This window comes from Montipora foliosa, chromosome 10 (assembly GCF_036669935.1).
Source record: "Montipora foliosa isolate CH-2021 chromosome 10, ASM3666993v2, whole genome shotgun sequence".
Classification (NCBI taxonomy): Eukaryota; Metazoa; Cnidaria; class Anthozoa; order Scleractinia; family Acroporidae; genus Montipora; species Montipora foliosa.
In genome coordinates, this window is record NC_090878.1 from 8336775 (window position 1) to 8353245 (window position 16471).

The following is a 16471-nucleotide window of genomic DNA, read 5'->3' on the forward strand; positions in this document are numbered from 1 at the left end:
ATGTTTTCATCGCCGGTATTTGCGGATCGAAATTTGATAGTAATCGAAGCGACGTTTCGTGTTTAAATTTGCGACTTGTTGGCGGTCTTGCAATTTCATCTATTGTCTACGTACGTAAATAAAAGGCCACAAACGTGTATACAGCTATACGATACGCAACTTTAGACGTAAATCGCGTATTCGCATATTGAGCGCGTCAATTATGCATCTGCGTTGTTCGCTTATATTTCGAGTGGCACTATACATCTTCCTGGCATCACAAGCTACAGTAGTTAGTTCCCAGGCTTTCAACTGCTACTTTTTGAATTCAAAATGGCGAAAAATGAGGTCTTTTGGGGGATTTTGCCCGCTTATAAAAAGAACTATAAGGAGACAACAAGAGTTATTTCTATGTAGTCCAATTTTTCGATAAAAGCTTATTTTTCGGTTCGTTTACAAAATTACTACAATGAAGAGAAGTGAACTCTATAAATTACCTGCTCCATCCGTTTTGGAAAGAAAAGATCTGATCAGCGGATCTACTCTCTTTGTTTGATATCCTAGTCCTTTTTGGTACCCGCTTTTTTCATTCAAACTGGCCAATCAAAATCTTCGAAACCAAATAACTTGTTCCAAGACTGCTTAACATTGAAATAAACTGTTTTTGCTAGTAATAAGGATCTCAGCCGTGTTATTTTGGATCATTAATTTATGAAAAATTTTGCGATCGAGGCAAAACGTCGTTTGCGAGCTTTAACACAACTGAAACTACATCATGAATTTAAAAATGGCGGACAGGACTTGTACAACCGCCGTCGTCTGTGCAATGTGTTTATTGATGGCGGTGTGGGGCTTGCGAGTCGGCGGTACGGATATTCTATCTTCTCGTCGCACGTGTGATATCGAAGAAGGTGAAGACGATCACTGTAAGAGTGAAGATAAAAACAAATATCTCGGAATTGCCGACGTTTCGGCTAAACAAACTCCTGATGCCAAGGCAGAGAAGGCTGGAACTTCTAAGATTCACTCCGACGCGGCAGCTATTGAGGAAACATCGAGTAGTGACGTTAATGATAGTTTATCGAAAAGTCAAGATAAACAAACACAAGTCACTAAAAATTCTACCAGTGATTGGCTTGGGCTACAAATTCCGCTTGTTGATGGAGTGCGGGTACGTCTTGACTTGTTTTCTGTCTTACGTTTGATATACTATCTCAACTGCTTCCCAATTTAGCCGGCTTTAACTTTTGCTAAATTAGTGTACTATCGAGTTGAGCCTTAGCACAGGTCCAAGACGATTTGCGGTTCTGATACTGACCAGTATCACGTATCACTTGATGTGACACCTGGCGAGAATGCACAGTTTTTATTGGTATTCATAAACTTACCAGCGAACAATTTCCTGTGATAAACAGTACGATTTGGTGCGTACGCCAGATTGAATCTAAAGCCTTAAACGGATTTCAACTTTATGCGCTTTGCATTCAAGCCAGCCACGGTCCATGGAATATCTTTAAAAGAATGTAAAACATCCAGGGAACACGGTTGCGCTAAATTCTTTTGACACGGTTGTCTTTGGAAAAAACAATTTTCCTGGAATACTTGCGCAGCCAATCAGATTGAGAGTAGCTTGTGTTGCTGGCTTGTGTTGCTGGCTGGCCCCCCCCCCCCCCCCTTTCCTTTTCTTTTGACCTTGGTCCAGCTTTTGTGGGGCCACTTTAACGAAACCACACACTAAACTGCCCTTTATGCAGGCTAGATGGCGATCATTTCCGGCGCATTAAGCCAGTTCCTACTAGGTCTTGTTAAATGCTTCCTTCAACAAGTCATCTCCACCCTTTCGGTGTTGCGCTTAACAGGTTGGTCATGTTGAAGAAATCGAAATTCTCCCAGGAGTCAAACGTCAGATGAAGACACTGAGTATGCGTCCTCTGGTATTTGGTAAGGTCATTTCATCTGTATTTAGCAACTAGGAACCTTATTTTTTGCCTAATCCTATTTTGTACAATGGGCAATGCAGATCGCCGTGGTAACATACATTTTAATTATAACTTGAAGCCATTCATATTTTCTCTAGTGTTACTATAAGGCCACTTCGTTGTCTCAATGATTGTTTTTAACGAATGACAACATCACGTCCCTGGCCAACTTACTTTGGATTTTACCTTCTGAATAACATTCTTTTTCAACGGTTTCCGCTCCTCAGTCGTTCTTGATTTTCTCTGCCATAACAAGACAATAGTGCATGTAATGATGCATTCGACATTTTCAGAAGTGCAACTGCATGAGTACTGTAATTAGATGCAGGCCGATTTGAACAATCGTCATTCACGTAGTGTTCCCTTGGCCTTCCCCCGGCAACTTTAACTTTTTAGTCGTGTCTCGGAATACAGACAATTTACTTCAAAGTGTCCCCCAAATGCAAGTAAGGATAAACAGCTGCATTTACCCTATACTATACTATACTATACTATACTATACTATGACTATACTATACTATACTATGACTATACTATACTATACTATACTATATACTATACTATACTACTATACTATACTATACTATACTATGACTATACTATGGGGACTTAAAGGGACACATCGTCTTGGATGTCAAAATTGGGCGTCAGTCTAATTTGGTGCATTTCTAGGCATAACTTTGTAAAGGAAGGAAGTCCCTTTGACCTTCTCATCTTTTCATGATTCCGGCTTCTTTTGCTGATGTTGTTTTAATACGGTGGAATCTAACGATAGACGGCTGGCCGGCGACGTGTGCAAGAATCGTATTATTTAGTTCTCATTTTTTTGATTCTTATCGCAGAGATTCCAGATTTCTTCGATGCGGATGAATGTGAACTTGTTATAGCACTTGCAGAGAATAAAAATCTCAAAGATAATCTCAAAAGAACGGACAGTCGAGGAATCCAATATGAAGACCCTCTAAATACGTTCAAGCAGTGGGACTTGAACAACGATGAATACATTGACCCAGAGGAGGTTAGTCAGACCGCGCGTTCTGTTAACTCTTTTTTATTTTCGAACTATTTCGATATTAGTAACGCTTTAAAATTCCTAGAAAATAACAGATGTTTTTGTTTTGTTTAGGTTGTTTTGATTCCTGGTAAAATGGACCTTAAGTTTACTGAAATGAACGCAACAGAAATGTAAGAAAAGTTTGAAATACTCTAAAGGAGGAGGTTGGATCGAAGCAGGAGGGAGTACGGTACAGTGGTTAGGGCGCTTGCCTTGAGATTCGGGGATCCCGGGTTCACGACCCGTTCTGACTATTCGTTGAATTTGATCCTGGTAGTCCCTGGTTCAACTTCTCAGCTGCACTTGTAAAAAGCCAACTGGTTTGCCTCCGGCCTGTTGGGATTGTTAACAGTTGTTGTTGTTGTTCTGTTCTGTCGTGATTGTGTTTCATTGGCCCTGAAAAACCACTATGGGGAGTGGTCAATCAAGTATGTTTCGTATTGTATTGTATTGTATTGTATTGTATTGTAAGCAACAATTTGTTTATTGAGTCATTTATTGAATCACGACGTGTAATTCTCACTTTGTGTTTTGATACAGGATGAGATCTTTGGAACTGGACAAAGATAATAATGGCAAGTTTAATATTTTATCCATAAGCGGACATGGAAGCTCTTTCACAATTTACGACCCAGGTTTAACCGCAACTTGGCTTCTTTCCCGTGGGAAACTTGAATGCCCTGTTATATCCCTCGGATAGTGCATGCACCATGATTGGTCAATTAAGCGTTTATTTCCCACCCTATCTTAAAGGCGCCCGCAAGCGAGGAAACATTAGGGCAGTTTATACGAGAGAAAATAAGCCGTGGCTTACTATGGCCGCGGCTTACATAAGACGCGAACACCCCGTATAAATGGTACAAAATCTACGTTCACGGCTTTCTCAAGCCGCGGCTTATCCTGGCCGGGGAGTTTATACTCGTATAAATAGTTCCTTTCGCGTATTATGTACGGCGCGGCCAGAGTAAGCCGCGGATTATTTTCTCTCGTATAAACGGCCCTATTGTGGCCAAAACATTGTTTCCCGAAATATTTCCTCGGCGCGAAAACGAGGAAACATTTGCTGAGGAAGCAAAATGTTTCTGAGCAAATTCAGAAACATTTTTGTTTCTCGGGAAGCAAATTTTTTTTTTCCGCAACAAATGTCTCGTTTGCGAGCGCCTTCTAAAACTTTACAGCTTACCAGACTTCAAAGTGTGCTCTCCTGCTCAATTAATTGATAGTGACCCAAACCAGTTTCAGCACTTTCAAGAAAATTTACCGTTTAGAAGAATTGACTGTATAAAGCTAGGTTATGGTAGCTTGTGAAACAACAGTCATTGAAATGAACTCAATATTTTGACGTATTAGGTTGCCATAGTAGTAGAACGAGCCCTTTGAAACACCCTATATTTTGTCTTTAAATGTTTATATGATCTTAAAAACAAACTAGGTAACCGCCAGTTTTTATTGCTGCAGAGGATTAGCAGCTTAAATTGAATCTCTTTGCAGAGAAAAAACATTCCTTGGAGCAGATTCAGAGCTAGCCTATTACGTTCCCGCAATAAAAATGGGTGTCCCTAGTTCGTTATTAATATATAAGCGTTTAAAGACAAAGTGTAGGGTGTGGTTAGATGGCTTTCCTGTTGCTATACTAGCGCCTTTAACTCGTCATATTTCGTCCAAAGAAGCTCATTTCCTCACGCCTCCGTTCATGGCGCTTCGCTCTCTTTCCATGTTGGCCTCCCGTCTGTCATCGTCAATCTTTTTACAAACCTCTGTTATTAACCTCCTCCACCCCCGACGATCGGATACAAATACTCTCCATGAGAGAAGTACTGCTCCGCGCTTCAGAATATCCTTCTAAGTGCCCTTGAATCTTAGAAAAGGACAACCAACTCTTTTACAACCCTGTGCCAGAAGTCCATGGAGAATTGCCTTTACTAGCCGTTCAACTGTTATTCGAACAACATAGCCAAACCAACGCAATCTACTTTAGGTTAGATTACTAGGGTAATCTCAATATCTTTGGTGTTAGCAAGATCCAGCACTTCATCGTTTGTGGTGAAGTGATCTCATCTGATGTTGAGAATAAATCTGAGATGTCGTTGCTGGACAACACTGAGGAGCTTAATGTGGTGACGGTACAGGGTCCAGGTTACCCACCATAAATCAGTAGAGGGATGACGTGCTGATTGTAAACCTTGAGTTTTGTTTCTACTGTCAGGTCTCTGTTTCTACTGTCAGGTATCGTGTTGAAAACAATTTCTTTGATTGAAAAACTGCCGTTCCGTCCGTATTTGCTCTGTTCTAAACCGGTCAAACCGGGACACTAAAGTGTATTACCTTATCATATTTTGCGCGTTCTCTTGACCAAATATGGTAAAATGACGCAATAGTGGAATAATAATGACCTTTACATAGTAGGACGAGGGCGACTACGAGTACGAGTTTTTCGTACTGAGCATGCGCGTAAGGTTTGGAGGCTGACATTTTTCGAAGTGCGCGTTCTCAGAACGGAAAAGCCGTTCTCGTAATCTTTCTCGTCTTCCGAACATATCCCTATTAATGATCGGCCAAAGTAGTTACTCTAGTTTTTTTTAATTTATCGAGGGAAGTAATCAAAGCGTGCTATTTTGATTTGCAGGTAAAATTGATTTGACAGAGTTTAAAAGCACACAGCTTGAAAGAATAAAAGAGTACATTGCAGCTCTCCTAAACGACTCTTCGTTGAGGAGAATACCGAATGCCAAAGTATCCTGGTTATGGCACGATGAAGACGAATTACTCAGATATCAACCCGACTTACTTGATGGATTTCACCAGAGGTTCGTGTTCATATACATATTTTTTTTTTGCGAGAATTACACTGATATATTACCAATGCTCATTGCAGTTTCTTCTTTAAATACGAAAAAATGACGTCTCAATTGAAGTGTGAATTTGATTTCACATCATGCATCCACTATTCAAAAAGTCTTTACGAAAAAATTGTTGTAAGAAACTGAGAATTAACATCAGCCTTGTCACACTTCATCTCGTTATTTATCATGGTCAAATTAAAACAAACGTTGAAATTAAGGCAAGTTGCTGCTGCGGTTATCGCTTTACGGTAGAAAATATTTTGCGATTTCCAGTTTGTACTGATTTGCGTTGCTACGAGTAGTGATTGTGCCTCTTTTTGCATCTAAAACTTTAAAAAGCACAACCAGTAATGACTTTTTCGCTTGCGTTTTCCCGTTCTTAGCACCGGCTTCATGTAGTTGATTTGCAACATGACTGACTCATTTGATCGCCTGAGTGCGTCGTAATTAAAATTGCCCGCAATAAGTACTGTCTTGTCAGTTCTGGTACTACCTCACTCGATTCTAAACTGCTCTTATCGTTTCTTCAAAGGCTGCAGTCGATAACCAAAATACCCAAGGAAATTATACAGGAGAGCGAACCAATGCAGGCAAGTAAAAGCTGTCACGGTAATCTTTTAAGTCTATTTCAAAAGTCTGCTTTTAGACCACTTGGCCCGTCCTACGGGAGTTTATCGCGGTGGCTCTAGCATTAGACGACTACATATACAAACAACACCGGCATACCCGTAGCAATTTTGTATCTTTTGACTATTCTAGCTAAATTCGGTTTAAACGTAACAAAACAAATTTTGCTCTCCATTTAGGTATTACAATTTGAAGAAGGCAATTATCAATATTGCCAGCAGGATAGCGAGCCCACGTTTCAAGGTGTTCCTTGCTGTCTCTATGGGGACATGCAGGAGTGCAGAATTTGTAGGTACGTCTATTAAGGGCTGTTGTAGGTGAGGTCTTCATTACCATAGTCATCATTATTTTCTCTTTGTCTTCATGTTAATCTTTCTGGTTGTCCTTCTCTCACTATTATTGCCTGGGCAAACGGGAAATATTTGGCGGCCAAACATTTTGCCGTGTGAATGAAATGTTATATGAAATTAATCATATACTCAACTGCGGATATGAAATTAAGGAAAGCTATGATCCTCGCAGGTATGGACGCAATTTTAGCTATTGCGTAGAGAAGCCTGAAAAATTCAGGACTTCAACGGGGTTTAAACCCGTGACCTCGCGATACCGGTGCGACGCTCCATCCAACTGAGCTATGAAGGCACTGACGTTGGGAGCTGGTCATTTCTGGTCATTTCATATAACATTTCATTCACTGATTCATTCCTCACGGGAAAATTAGAGCCCACAAGGTCCGAGGCCACGAGTTCAAACCCCGTTGAAGTCCTGAATTTCTCAGGCTTCTCGAGGCAATTGCTAAAGTTGCGTCCATAACTGCGAGCATCATAGCTTTACTTGATTTTACCGTTTGGCCACCTTGTCTGGTGCTGTTTGATCGTGTTTGGTAAAATTTGAAAGCCATCAAACATTCGATTAAACAACTTAAAACATTTCTTTTGTTCCCGTTTTTGATAGGCGAAGTTTTGTTCGTTTGGACAGCCGTACCTAACATGCTTGGCGGGCGTACCACGCTCGCTCAGCCTCTTGTTTTAAAGCCGCTTGTATCCACGTGTTTTTAACGTATTTGTGACCCATAGTTCTTTGCTTGTGGAGTTTTATCTGAGTTACATCAAACATGTTTAAAACGCCTGGCCACTCACTTCAACATCAACATGTTTGGTCACTAAACAATGTTTAATGTTGTTTAAACGCCAAACATTTCCCGTTTGGCCCCAGGCCCTTACTGTTATCATCATCACCAAAGTAATCTTCGTCATCACCATTTATGGTTCCATTACTAATATCATTACAACCAACTACATCGTCGTCATTATCACGTACATTCTTCTAACCCAATAATCAGATTCAAAACGTCAACATACCATCACAGAAGGGACATCTCATTTCATCGTCATCATCAGCTAGATCTGCAATCGAGGGTCTTCATTTGATCCTACCTGTGCAAGGGCGTTGCTTTTTTAAGCAAACAACCTACAATATCCAGGTGGCGAAAACGCCACAATCTGGTGAGTACCCTCTGTTTGACACGGTGTGACTTCCCCTTTGAAAAATCCTCGCTACGCCCCTGCTGTGTAGCATGGGTGACGAGCCTTATTTTGTATCTTTTTGCTCCAAAGGTTTATAACAGTGTCCTATTTCCTAAACGATGTGGAGGAAGGAGGGGAAATTGTGTTTCCACTAGCAAATAACAAATTTGAGGTAAACCATCTTCTCGTCTGGGATTAAAAGCTTGTTTAATAACATAGGGTATTATCGTTTTTCTCATGTGTTTATTTCCGTTGTGACTTAACGTCCTCTTAAAACTGCAGGAAGACGTCATGAACAATTCTGATAACTGGACGGGTTTCTTCACATATGACAAGACGACAGGTAGTAGAAATCATTTTCAAGTCAATATCGAATTTAAAATGGAAGGAGCTAACAGAGCATTGTATGGGAAAGGAAGTGACGCGGGAGGAGCTTTTGAGTTGATTGACAGCTTGGTGAAAGACGATATAATAAGATTCAGGAAAAGATATCTGAACAATGATAGTGGCGAGGTCTCAATCAAATATGCGGGAAGATTAAAGGGTAAAGCTCAGATTGAGGGGAGATGGTGGATACCTGGCCGAGGAAAGATGCACGGATTCTTTTTCATGCGTTGTGAAGCTTACGAGGTATTGGGCTTTATGTTTAGTTTTGCATCGTTATTGCGCAAGATTATCTCTGATATGCGTAAATGAATAATGATCACTGGGTGAAATGGATTGTTCATTAAAAGTGTCAAAAAAAGGCCCCTTGATCTTTTCAACATATCTTGCTTGATTCAACCATAATTTTCCGGTGTGCCGCCATCTTTTGAATAAAGAGATTCCTATAGGTAAATATGAAAGAGGTTCACTTCGCCAAAGAGAGATCATACCTTTCTTGTTCTCTTTGTCCGTCATGCATTCTTTCTTTTACAAATGCTGATTACTTATTGTTTTCGTAGAAAATTAAATTCGCATGACCTCAAGTGAGTGAACATCAATCTTTCGAACCACTTGAATTGATCCGAAGAAATCCCAGATCTTGTTAACTTTATTACAATAATTCAGTGATCGTTATATCACATCCAGCCGAAACTGATATCCGAAGGTTACAGACGAAGGAAGAAGGCAGAGAACTGTGTTTCTACACAGCAGAATTGCGGTCTTCAGTATCTCGTATCGAAGTTGGATTCCCCATCAACCTCTTCATTTTTTGCCGATGTTGCTGTCAAATTCAGCTCATACCATAACAGATCTCCCTTTTTTCATAGAAATGGATGAGTACTGCAACTGGAAGATGTAATTCACATGAATATTGCTCAAAGGGAAATTTGGTCATCAAACCAGAACGAGGCAAGGCCATCATATGGTATAATCATCTCATAAATAACGAGGGAACCTGGATTGGAGGCTTGGATAACGCAATGTATTATGGGCATTGTGATGTCAAAAAAGGCGAAAAGTGGATAGCGACAAACTGGATTAACATAGACGGCGACGGGGATAATGAACTGCGAGCCTGGAAAAAAGGCAGCAACCTCATATCACATACCAAAACAGGAGAGAGCGAAAACATACTTCGAACGATGCGCAAAAAGAGAGAAAGCATTCGAACAGATATCATTGAAGAAGAAATGAAAGACGACATGGAGGACGCAAAAGAATGGACTTTTGACGATAACCATCCGAAGGAAAGACATGTCCTTAACGCAGTAACTTCCCTTCTGGAAACTCTTAAAGAGGATGAACTTCGTAGTGTTTCTAAAATTGTACACGAGAAGCTAGAAATGTTGTGTGTTCCTTTAGTCCTTAATCAAGGTGGCAAAATTTCCCTTGTTGATGGAAGCAGGGCAGATTAACTTTCCAATTAGGTAGCTTTTCTTTTAATGGAACACTGTGAAAGCATTTTCAGATTTGCAATATGAAGATGGTGAAAACAACACTTGAAGGCACTCGGATGGGGGAAATGAAAGAGAAAGAAGATGTCTACGATGGCTTGTTTTATTCCAAAAGTTCTACTGACCGCTTGAATGCGCTTGAATCCCTGGAAAAGTACGACGGTGTTAGTTCACGCATGCAAAAGGGCTTTTTACTTAGTAATGGGGAGTTTGCCAGAAAAACAGATACAGATCGTGGTATTGAAACTGAAACAATGCGTAAATATCTCACAAATGTAAATATAAAATCGTTTGCAATAGAAGGTAATAACCGTTCACTGTAAATATATATATATATATAGTATCTATATAGGAGGCTAGTAGGACAATGATTTTGAATTTTTTTATTGTCAAATTTCTTTAAATCATTGCCGAATTGAAAATACAGTCTGCATCAAAACTGTCTTCTTCATAGTATTCTGTTCGATTTTATTTTGAATGCGGTGTATAAGCCTTCGGCTTCTTGAACTCGGCTTTAATTCTACCCGCGTATCAGTGTATTTCAATCTGATACAACTTCTTATAGAGAAATAAATTGAGTCAGAAAACCGACGGTATAGTTATAAAAACAAGCCATCTAAAGCGCTATAATATATTTTTATTTTACAACTCTTGCACTAAAGTGACTCCTTTCCCTCATAATGAATGGTTTGTGGCGTGTCGTGTTCTATTAAGTGTGGCGGAACAATTTTGCTCTCTACGTGGTTCGAGTAGTTAGACTTTTTGACGAGAGAAATTGACTTTGGATTTTTATGAGGCTCTTGTTTTTTAGGTCTTCAAAGTAGCAGATATTGGGTTTCTGTCACGAACAAAAGGTGCCCCGTGCGATATGTGTGAGTTAATTCTTGTTTGTTCTGGTCCAACAGTGAGAAAATTGGAAAATTGTCACCTGAGGTGATTCAGTTCCAGTATCTCGCTTTTTAAGTCCAGTGGTTGAACTGGGGCCAAGATTTTTCCAAGTTGTCAGGTACTTGTCGCGTACCCGTTGAACCTGCATGAATAAATTATAAAGTGAATCAATTATATTAACAGCAGATATGCAGTGATTGATGTTTAGGAGTGATTGAGCGAGTGATTCTTTCAAGGCAAATTAGTGTAAATAGCCACAAATATATCGGGATTTTCACTTGTGTAGGATGGGAATATATCTTCACTATGGCCTTAGTGTAATTTGTATTTTTGCCACGGTGCTGTGTCAAGAACAAGGGATCAAATCGCAACTCGAACAGTGTCACGGTAGAAGCTCAAACTGTGTTGGAAGTGACCGAAAACATGGGTCTAATCAATTTTTGCTTGGATTACCGCGATTACATGCAGTGAAGGTAACTAAAGCCGTTTTCAATTGCTTTATTATGATCTTTTCACATTCAAAACTTCAGGGAAAATGTATATTGGCAAAATACACAGTACCCGCGCAGAACAGTGCTGTTTTATTGCTTTCGTTTGAATTGTCATAGTAAATGATCTCTTTTGCGGGCTCAAACTCAAAACCAGAATCATTCTTGGAGTGTGTATACGGAGAAACGGCAACTTTGGATCTGCATTTCACTGCAGAGCTTCCACCTAAAAAAAAAACACGTACACGAATGACCAAGCCGGTCTTTAACACATTAAAGAAAACTCGCCAATTTGCATCTTGAGTGGATGCTACAAAGTATTTACGTAAGCCGCATTTGGAAAGTAACTATATTGTAACATGCATTAAACGGAAGTCTTGAAGCTGAGCTTTAACAACTAACGTAGCGACAGCAGAGCAAAATGACACGTGCCGTATTGTTTTCGGGCTGATAACTTTTAATGTCGGGACTTATCGATCAATCTATGCCCCGGTTTTCCGCATAAATGAAATAAGTGATCTAACTGTGATGATATTAGTTTTTGTAGAACTTGAATCTCTCAGAACCGCTTTCATCAACACCATAGCAACGCAATGGAAAACAACTTAGCAATGGAAAGAAATTGTAACAGAGAGCTTAATGATAGTTAGTGTCTGTGCTGCGCTTAAATTTGCTTCCTTCATGTTGTCTGTTGTGAATCAAGAGAGGATTAGGTAAGAGAACGGACCCCCCCTCCCACCCCCTCCCCATACGTGGGCCTCTTCCAATGATAGTTTTTTAAAATCTAATTGTAGCTACGCTGAACGCAGCTATTTTGGAGAAGCACCTGACTGGCCAGTTGTAATGACGTAATGAAATTTTAAATATGCACGGCATTGGGAACTAGAACTTAAAATAGCTTTTGAAACAAAAAATAGATTATAAAAAAAACTATGATGGGGCATGAGGGATCCTCATCCTCTCTTGCGTGAGTCTTAAAAAAGCGGATTTGATAGTCGGCATGAGAAAACATCAGAGAAACTTGAACTTCGACGAACGGTTACTATAAGAAAGTTTTCATCGTGCATCATATCATCATATCATATATACTCTCCTATGTTTAGGTTGGTTATATTGAAAAGCGGGAGCTTACGAAGGGAAGCATACACCATGTGACGACTCTCAGTGTGCACCCGCCTATATTTGGTGAGCATAGTTTAATGTTTGGCTAAAATATCCTGCGCTATTCCCATAGGCAATCAGACCCCAACAGTAGCATAACCAATATTGTAATTATTTCACTCGTGTGCTTTTTCCAGCGCTTGACGACCGGGCACATGTACTTGCTTTGCGTTACGATTCACTTATTGCATCACTTGGGTGCATTTGATGTGACTGTCCCAACAAATTACTTTGGTATCGGCTTATATTTACGATTCTTCAATTGATTTTGAAACGGTTGTCGCTGCTATCAAATCGAACAAAGGTACGTAATCCCTGCAAACAGAAACTAGTAAAAGAGAAGAAAAAGAGACAAACTATAGAACGTTTTCTTATGTTGCGTTGGCGGGTCCCTAAGGACTAAATGTGCTTATTTGATTTTGATCAATGTGTTTTACGCCCGCAGAGATTCCAAACTTCTTTACAGATGAAGAGTGTGAAATGATTGTGGAACTCGCTCAAGAAAAAGGTTTGAAAGAAATTTCCCCGGGTCAAGACACTCGCGAAGTCATCGACAAAGACTCTCTGAAAGATTTGTTAAGGGATTGGGACAAAAATAATGATGGCTTTGTCGATAAAAATGAGGTGGGACGGAATTCTTAGTATATGTCCAACGTCACTTTAGTAGTTTAGACTGTTCTACAGCTGCGCATGAGTAGTAAGGGAAAGGCTGATTGAATGACCAAACAACTGAAATTATACAAGGAATTTTCCTCGTGAAAATTCCTTGTGTCATTTCAGTGGCTGGGTTAGGGTTAGGGTCATTCAATCAGCCTTTTACTTTCTACTGGCATCCGTTTCGGAAGCTACTTTTGTCGCGTCTTTCCTTTCTCATTAGTTACAGATTTTCTTCAGTAATGCACTTGTATAATGGCTCCTCCTCTGTAAACATTTTGTGATATAATGGTGATATATTTAGTTACTCAGCAGAACTGTTACTTAAGCCGATAGAAAAAAAAACTAAAGCAAGCAAAACAAGACTGTCCAATAATAAATTATTCTTCGTTGCTTTTGAAGGCTGTTCATTTGGCTGCAAGAAGAAACCTGTATTTAACAAAGGAGGACACTATGGAAATGTGAGATCATGTGCTTAGTATTTTGCTGATGTAAGTTCCTTGGGCTGGAAAATCACTCTCCTCATGGGGAAAATTCAAATTTCGTACTTTTTCCCTGAGGCCGTAAGCTGCAGCTATCTAGGGGTTACTAGGAACTCATAGCGAGCAAAATTATTCGTAGTTTACTCTTTACAGTGTACTAGCTTCGCTATGCATTTCAAAATTTTAAATTTTTTGACACAACACTTTTTTGTAGGTTCAAAGCTTTGAAGTTAGATAAATACGGAGATGGTAAGTTGATCATATATTTCATTCATTTACGTATTGGGAAATAACAATAATATTAAAAACTCTAGACAGTTTCCATCCATCCTTGTTTGTTTATGTCATGAAGGAATTTCCCTGTTTTGCACTAACGCTTCTCTACCCGCTCGTTCAATTCTGTAATGGGAGGGTTGTCTATAATGCCGTTTTTGACCAAGCCACTTTGTTTAACTTCTATTTTATTTCTGCTAATCATCATTGTTTCAAATAGAATCATATTTTTCTCATAAAGTGCCTTTCAACTAGAAGAAGTTGGCGATAATTTGTCGTCCCTATTATAATCATCATTATCATCATTATCATCATCACACAAATTGCACTTTCCTCGTTTAACTTAAAGAAGCAGTTTGACGTTCAACGAAATTGATGAATTATTTTCAGGCAAAATTCCTGCAAAGAAACTTGATCAGACTTTATTGGAAGATATTCACGATTACTTTGACCAGGAAGTAGTGAAGAAGCCGCGCATGCGTAATCAAAGTGGCAGCCAAGTCTGGTTATGGCATGACGATGACGAACTTTTACAGTATGAAGGTTTGCTTGAAGATTATCATTACAGGTAAAAAAAAGTTGATGGGAAGCACATTTGCGCTGACTATTCAACTGATAAACCTGGAATTAAGTCGTGATTTTGTGTTTAAATTTGCAGACTTGGACAGCTTACTCACATACCAAAACCAATACTAGAACAAAGTGAGCCAGTACAGGTAATTTGGGGAAATTTTAAGGAAAAACGAACTAAAGTAACTCATAGAGGCAAAGAAATGTGACGATACGTTTGCAGGAAACGTCGTTCTTAGTCTCTATAGCCTCTTAATGCATCTGTTGTTTTTTTTGTTGACAAAATTAAAATCGACGTCAATCCTTAATACTACTTTGTACTAGTGACGCTGGTGCGAGTACAAACCATTTAAAGAGGCGCTTTTAGATTTTATGTCCAATCAAAAGCTACTAGTATTCAAAATACCAGTAAGTTTGCGCATATTTGTGTTGCTTATACCTGCGACGCAGGTAGACTGAAAAACAGAAGTTTTTTGCGTTGATCGAATGGGTCTCGCCACGCGAAAGGTCTGGAGAAAGGGGGAAAACGAATAGTGAGACTGAATTCTTGTCTTGAAGAAAAACCCACTTTTTTCGCAGTCTTCGTCGCTAGTGAAGCCAGCTTTACAAGTCCGCTTGTTGTAGTTTGAGAGCGAGACAAGATGTTAAGCATGATTAAAAGTTCTAAGGTGGAGGATTAACTACAGCGTGATTATTAAGTGTTCTATTGCACCGTATTAATACGGGAGCAGCGTGTTAATTACAAGGATAGAGGTTGGAACACTTGGAGTCTTTTGTTGTAGTAAGGACGTTTCTGATGTGAAGACTTTTCGTACTTTACCATTGTTAACTCCTGTCGTATTTGAGTGCTGGCAATGATAGAAAAGAAAACAATGTTTACAATAGTAAGACCACGTGATTTGATTTGGCTTACCGCAAGTTTATCTGTTTATCATAGTTAACTTTGTGGACTTTGCTTTGTATTTGAGGCTTTTTACCACAAATAAACACCAAAGTCGGCGTGATTTTCATTTTTAAACATGAACCAATTATCTTCTGCCGCAGGTTGTACATTACGCAGAAGGCGGTCACTATCATTGCCATTATGATAGCGACAAAACTGCGCATGACAAACCTTGTTGTTTGTATGGCTCTGGAGATTGCAGGCTCTGTAGGTGGGTGATTTCAAGTCGCAAATTCAGATCTTAGCTGATAAAATTCTCAAACTAATCAGGCCATGCATTTGGAAAGTTAACACTTTAAATCTTTTTATCATGCAGGTATATATCAATCGCTGTTTTTTTGAACGATGTTGATGAAGGAGGAGAAATTGCGTTTCCTTTGGCCGACAACAAAACATTCAGCTGGGAGGTAAGCGAAATTTTTTCAACAACGTATGTAGACAAAATATGAGTAGTGACTCTATGGATAAATTTCTTTCCAGTTTGTTGAAACGATGATCTATGTAATCATAAACAGTCCTTCCTACAATTATGTTCACGCGTGATCTATTCTCAGTTATATTCTATCTTACTAGACTGAAGTGTTACCTAAGCGTGTTGTTTTGTTTAATATGGCGTTTGATCTGCCCTTGTTTTTGTACGGAGTTTTTGTTTCTATGCTTAATATGACCCGGAACACCCAACTTGCTTACTGAATTTATCAATTCACTTGATCACTACTAGAATTTCTGTGTCGTACATAATTGTTCGGGGCGTGGATTGGTATTTTGATGTCTAAACAGTTAGTACTTTCCATTTTCCCTTTTCGTCAAAAACCTCGTCAACCACTGTAATTTGTAACACAACTCGTGTAAGGATCTAGGTGACTGAATGTGAATAAACTGTTGTTGTTGTTGTTGTTGTTGTTGTTAAGATAACTGCTCTACCGATTGCATTTGAATGGCCCCAATAAATAGAAACAGCAAGTAAACATACCAAACAGCGAAAAAGGGAATTACGGCGGTGCAAGCAGTTTCTGTTTGGAGTTCGTGTCACTCTTAACAGCGATTGATACTTTTAAAACCGTCATCAGTTCGTGCTAAAAATAATAAAGCGGTAACAAGCGCCGTTAGTTGAATTTCTAACC

The 16471-nt window shown here is 39.4% G+C and overlaps 1 protein-coding gene across 1 annotated transcript in view; it reads left to right on the forward strand.

Annotated features, from left to right (window-relative positions):
- Window positions 1-720: 720 nt before the first annotated feature.
- LOC137972491 (uncharacterized) overlaps window positions 721-16471 on the forward strand; it is a 17691-nt gene continuing 1940 nt past the window's right edge. The window contains exons 1-20 of the mRNA XM_068819245.1: window positions 721-1150; window positions 1839-1920; window positions 2801-2976; window positions 3085-3143; window positions 3553-3587; window positions 5639-5819; window positions 6388-6445; window positions 6662-6774; window positions 8099-8180; window positions 8291-8638; window positions 9262-9846; window positions 11031-11249; window positions 12368-12449; window positions 12871-13049; window positions 13482-13540; window positions 13776-13810; window positions 14225-14402; window positions 14493-14550; window positions 15449-15558; window positions 15664-15754. Coding sequence (XP_068675346.1) covers window positions 755-1150; window positions 1839-1920; window positions 2801-2976; window positions 3085-3143; window positions 3553-3587; window positions 5639-5819; window positions 6388-6445; window positions 6662-6774; window positions 8099-8180; window positions 8291-8638; window positions 9262-9846; window positions 11031-11249; window positions 12368-12449; window positions 12871-13049; window positions 13482-13540; window positions 13776-13810; window positions 14225-14402; window positions 14493-14550; window positions 15449-15558; window positions 15664-15754 — 3126 coding nt within the window. The 5' untranslated portion in view covers window positions 721-754. The remainder of the gene's footprint in view (window positions 1151-1838; window positions 1921-2800; window positions 2977-3084; window positions 3144-3552; window positions 3588-5638; window positions 5820-6387; window positions 6446-6661; window positions 6775-8098; window positions 8181-8290; window positions 8639-9261; window positions 9847-11030; window positions 11250-12367; window positions 12450-12870; window positions 13050-13481; window positions 13541-13775; window positions 13811-14224; window positions 14403-14492; window positions 14551-15448; window positions 15559-15663; window positions 15755-16471) is intronic.